Consider the following 5,729-nt stretch of genomic DNA (forward strand, 5'->3'; position numbering starts at 1 on the left):
CATATAAAAAAATATAAACTATTTACATCATTGTTTTTTCTTTTTATTAGAGGTTCTGATTTTTGTATTTATATAAGATGTATAATTTTATTTTGATATTATATAAAACTTTTAAAATGGCACTATTATCCTAATCATCCTGGACCATCAGATAAAAATAAGAGAATGTTGGCCATTGGATCGAAAGTGCTATAAAAGCTTGTGTCACAAAACCAGGTCTTTCTTCACGACGGCGTGACTCTTTCTCCGCCTCTCCTCCTCTTCTCTGATCTCTCTTTACCTCATAACCCACTTCTCGACCCTTTTCCATTTCAACTTGACCCGACCCGACACCCGTAAAACATAAAGAATAAACCAGTTTCGCCATACAGGTATCACCTCCCTTTTTCTTCCACTCTATATTTTATATATAATTTTGATTTTAGTTTGGAATTTTTGTTTGTGATTAAAGAAATGTATTTTTATTTTTTTAAAATTAGTTTTACTTTGCCATAATCCATATTCCGTCGAAGTAGAGTTGGGCATTAATTCTTGCTTTCTTTTTAAAAACTAAGAAAGAAATCAATTTGGCTCCTTTTGATATTTACTTATATATATTTATATTAATTAGACAAATTCGCAACCAAAATGAGATTAGCCTTGATCTGATTTTCTTTTGTTTACATGGATAATCTTGTAAACTCTGTTTTCAAGGCAATATTTTTAGGGTTTTCCTCATTTTTGCTTTGACTAAATCACTTCGTCGAGTTGCTTATGTTCTATGCATGTTCATAGAATATAGATTTACTTGGTTTGTGCATTTCAGGGTCTTAAGTCATTTTGAGTCATTTTGCTTCCTTGTCATAGTATCTTTTCTGTGATCATAGAATATAGATTGTAAGCACTTATTGATGGTTGAATTTGTTGAGTGAAACTATTTCAAATTACTTGTTTTCAACCTTTTGGTTTTAGAAATTGTTTCCAGTTGTTTATATAGTTAACAAGAAACTTTTTCACTTTCTAGTGCTCTTAGAATTATGGGGATTTCATCTTCAGAAAAGAAAAAGAAGGATGGGTATTGTCATTGCCTCCACTGTGCAGATTTTGTTAGTAATTTTGTGGGACCTAGGAAAATTCAAACTTATAAATTATAATTGGCTTTTTGTTTTATATTTATGTATGTATCTCTTGTAAAGGCACATCCTCTTAATTAGTTATGAACATTTCTGTAGTTTTTACTTATTTTGGATCTTTAACTTTTGGGAAATCCTGTATATATGCTCTATTATGTTTTTGTCTATAACAAATGTGGTTTTTTTCTTGGGGTTTCATGGCTGCAATCTTTTTCTCATTCGTAGGTAGTTGTAATAATGATATAACCTACTGTGTATGTTTTTAATATGTCAATATTTGCAGAATCTCAGGTTCGTGTGATGGATATGTCTGATGCAGTCATAGTAAATTCGAGCAGATTGAAATCTATTGTATGGAATGACTTTGACAGGGTTAAAAAGGGTGACACATTTGTGGCTATTTGTAGGCATTGTAAAAAGAAGCTTAGCGGATCAAGTACTAGTGGAACGTCACATCTGAGGAACCATTTAATTAGGTGTCAGAGAAGATCTACTAATGGCATAGCTCCATACTTTTCTGGTAGAGAAAAGAAAAAGGAAGGATCTCTTGCCCTTGTAACTATTGATCAAGAGCAGAAGAAGGATGAAGTGCTTAGTCTTGTGAATCTTAGATATGAACAGGAACAGATTAAAAGCAAGCCTGTTAGCATTGGTGATAATAGCTTGGATCAAAGGCGGAGCCAATTTGATCTTGCCCGCATGATCATATTGCATAACTATCCATTGACTATGGTGGAGCATGTCGGATTCAAGATATTTGTCAGGAATCTACAGCCACTGTTTGAGCTTGTGACATATAATAAAGTTGAAGCTGATTGCATGGAAATCTATGCGAAGGAGAAACAAAAGGTGTATGAAATTTTGGATAAGTTGCCTGGAAAAATCAGTGTAACTGCTGATGTCTGGACTGCTTCAGGTAATTCTGCATACTTGAGTTTGACGGCAAACTACATTGATGAGGATTGGCAATTAAAGAAGAAGATTTTGAATTTTGTTAGTGTTGATCCTTCTCATTCAGAAGAAATGCATTCAGAAGTTATAATGACTTGTCTGATGGATTGGGATATAGATCGTAAGTTGTTTTCTATGATATTTGACAGTTTTACCAGTGAAAACATTGTCGATAGAATTAGAGATCGGCTGTCGCAAAATAGGTTCCTTTATTGTAATGGTCAATTATTTGATGTTCGCTGTGTTGTAGATCTTCTCAATCACATGGTGCAGGATGCCTTGGAATCGCTCTGTGAAATTACCCAGAAAATTCGGGAAAGCATTCGCTATGTTAAAAGTTCAGAAGCAACGAACTCTATGTTCAGTGAGCTGGCTCAGGAAGTTCAAGTTGAAAGTAAAAAATGCTTATGCATTGATAATCCATTGAAATGGAACTTAACATATTTTATGCTTGAAGTTGCCTTAGAATACAGGAAAGTTTTCTCTTGTCTGCGGGAGCGTGACCCTGTTAACATGAAGTTCCTTCTATCAGATTTGGAGTGGGATAGAATGAGTGCCATTACTAGCTTCTTGAAGTTGTTTGTTGAAGTTACTAATGTTTTTATGAGAAGTAAGTATCCCACTGCAAATATATTTTTCCCTGAGATCTGTGATATTCACTTGCAGTTGATTGAATGGTGCAAGAATCCTGATGATTATATCAGTTCTCTGGCTGCAAAGATGAGAAAGAAGTTTGAAGACTACTGGGATAAGTGCAGTTTAGGTTTAGCAGTTGCAGCTATGTTAGATCCTCGATTCAAAATGAAGCTCTTGGAGTATTACTACCCACAATTATATGGAGATAGTGCATCGGAGCTTATTGATGATGTTTTTGAGTGTATTAAATCGCTTTACAATGAACATTCTGTCGTCTCTCCATTAGCATCTTCCCTTGATCAGGGACTGGATTGGCAAGTAAGTGGTATTCCTGCTTCTGGAAAAGATTCCAGGGATAGGCTAATGGGGTTTGACAAGTTCCTTCATGAAACATCTCAGAGTGAAGGCTCTAGTTCTGATTTAGATAAGTACCTGGAGGAACCTCTTTTTCCACGCAATGTTGATTTCAACATATTAAATTGGTGGAAGGTTCACACTCCAAGGTATCCTATCCTATCTATGATGGCACGCAATATTCTAGGAATTCCCATATCAAAAGTTGCTGCAGAATCGGCATTTGACACTGGAGGAAGAGTGCTCGATCATAATTGGAGCTCATTGCCTCCAACTACTATTCAAGCCTTGATGTGTTCACAAGATTGGATACGGAGTGAACTCGAGAGTTAGTTTTCTTCCGCCCTTCTTGCACTCACCACCATTTTCCTCGTCTTTTTTTCTGTTTTAAAAAGTTATTTGGATGCAAGGAAAAGGAGGATGAGGTGGGAGCCCTGGGAGTTGAGCACCATTTTTGTGCAGCTGCTATTGGTCAATAACTTTATTTCTTTCTTGGTGTCATTTTAAGAAATTTTATGGGTTTATATCAAACTCCAAAACTTTTTGGCCATCTTTAGGCTGTTCTAAATCTGATGTAAGTTAGTTGGTTGTACAGTAATTACTATTTAAGCTTTACTCCTTCCCTGTCTTCTTTCTTAAGGTCAATGTTTGTGTTCAATAATAGTGTAAAGTGAGGTTGTATTTGCCTGTGTTCCTTTAAAATATATAGAGAAAGAGGTTTTACCTGCACTAGTGTAAATTTTGCACTTTTTTTTTTTTTTTAATCTTTGGATTAAAATTATAAAATGTAAAAATATTATTTTGATCCAAATGAATTATAAATTGAATTTGATCTAAGAGTCTAAAAAAGTGTAAAAGTTACAGTAGAATAAGTGAATACTTGTTCTATATATATATATATATATGATAATCCTTTCAAGTTCATTTTCAAGTTTTCCTCGAGTCGTATCTGTTCTTATAATGCATTTTCTCGTATCGGTCTATTACATTCAAGATTTTAGTAACTTATATTTGTTATTATATATTAGAGATAGTGTAATGAATAATCTTTAAATTATACTGAAATATTTAATGAGTGATTTAAATTTTAAAAATATCTAATATGATATATAAATTATGAATTTATTAATTAATATGATATTTGAAGGATTGATTTATAGTTTAAGTATAAATTAAAAATTTTTTAAGTCTAAATATCCTATAACATTTTATTGTAATTCAGGAGCTCATTTGTGGCATGTCCTATACATTATGACAACTAAGTATGTATAAATATATCCTAAATTCACTAAAATTTCATACTTTTATTGAAAAATTTCGTTACTCTTATCTATTGGTATCAATGCATAATTCAGGGGCACAACATTATTCATAATTTAGGTACAATATTAAAGATTTTAAAAATATAAATATCACATCACATTTTATTATAAATATATCCTAAAGTTCATTAAAATTTCTTACCTTTGATCGAAAATTTTTGTTATTAATTTCATCGACTGGTAGCAATAGTAATACATAATATTGTTTTGAGGAATGACAGCAATATTTTTTGTATCAATGCAACATATCCATATTTTATGGATTAATAGCGATATTATAAAACCTGTTGGATATATATATATATATATATATATATTGTGATCTCCATATTTCTAACTGTGTTGAGATCTGCCATTATGGGTGATATTGAGCAGAAGGAACAAAAGTTACCCAAAAAAAAAAAAAAAAAAGAACCTCTATGGTTAAGGAGCTAACCTGAAGTAATGTGAAACTGAAATTTTCAAAATGCTCTTTGATAACATGAAATATTTTGATGGACATTTTTATCTTTAAGGTTAAAAGTAAAAGTTATCAAAGTACCCCTAAGATTAAAAAAAATAAAAAATAAAAAGGAAAAAACTACAAAAAAAAAAGGAGCAAATTAAGACCAATCAATATAAATGTTATAGAAATTTACTATTTTATATAAATTTACTACTTTACTACATTTTTTTGATGTAATTTTAGTCATATGTGGATGAAAGTCAAATATTCTATCTAAACTAAAGAATGTTATGTTAAAAATTTTAATTATTTTGTTAATTGTTATTATATGAAAAAATAAAAAATATTTTATTTTAAATAAAGATAATACCAATAATTAAATAAAAAATAAAAATAATTAAATTCTTTTCTAAAAATTCCAACAATGCCACTAATTTTTTTATTATATATTATATTTTTTTTTGTTAAATTTTTTACTTAAAAATTGTCTTAGATTTTTGGTATATAGTAAAAACATTAGTAAGAAATATATAGTAAAAAATTAAAATAAGTGACCTTAAACTCGTCAAATTCAATTGTTTCTCTTTTTTTTTTTTTTCCGAAAAGTCAAATTTAATTTCTTTCTTAGTTTGTTTTTGTAATAAATGTAAGTGATAATTAAGAGAAAAATAAAAAAATTTACTATTATATAATAGAAATTCTTTCGAGGAACATTATATTAGAGTTATTTAATTACATTTTTAACCACAAAACTAATTAAGTAAAAGATATTTATGTATATAAAGAACATAGCATAATTAATTATTTTTAGAATAAATGATAAAAAATATTAAACATATAGTAAAAAACTTATTCGAATTGTTGGTATTTTTAGAAAAGAATTTAATTATTTAATTATTTGTATTATTC

The 5,729-nt window shown here is 30.0% G+C and overlaps 1 protein-coding gene across 2 annotated transcripts; it reads left to right on the top strand.

The window, feature by feature from the left end:
- The first annotated feature begins 226 nt into the window (after positions 1 to 226).
- On the top strand, positions 227 to 3,782 carry LOC111292418 (zinc finger BED domain-containing protein RICESLEEPER 2-like). Of its 2 annotated transcripts, none has more exons than XM_022884802.2 (2): positions 227 to 371; positions 1,396 to 3,782. In XM_022884802.2, the coding sequence occupies exon 2, from the start codon at positions 1,413 to 1,415 to the stop codon at positions 3,384 to 3,386; it is 1,974 nt and encodes a 657-aa protein (XP_022740537.2). In that variant the 5' UTR covers positions 227 to 371; positions 1,396 to 1,412; the 3' UTR covers positions 3,387 to 3,782. The 2 variants fall into 2 exon arrangements, with proteins under 2 accessions (XP_022740537.2, XP_089623020.1); XM_089766894.1 differs by having other exon boundaries at positions 1,404 to 3,782.
- The last annotated feature ends 1,947 nt before the right edge of the window (positions 3,783 to 5,729 follow it).

The sequence above is a fragment of the Durio zibethinus genome, chromosome 10 (assembly GCF_047325235.1).
Source record: "Durio zibethinus cultivar Kanyao isolate XHJ-2024 chromosome 10, ASM4732523v1, whole genome shotgun sequence".
NCBI classification, from domain to species: domain Eukaryota; kingdom Viridiplantae; phylum Streptophyta; class Magnoliopsida; order Malvales; family Malvaceae; genus Durio; species Durio zibethinus.

What these genes read in the sequence shown, in the direction of transcription:
- LOC111292418 (XM_022884802.2), top strand. Translation starts at nt 1,413, where the DNA reads ATGGATATGTCTGATGCAGTCATAGTAAATTCGAGCAGATTGAAATCT.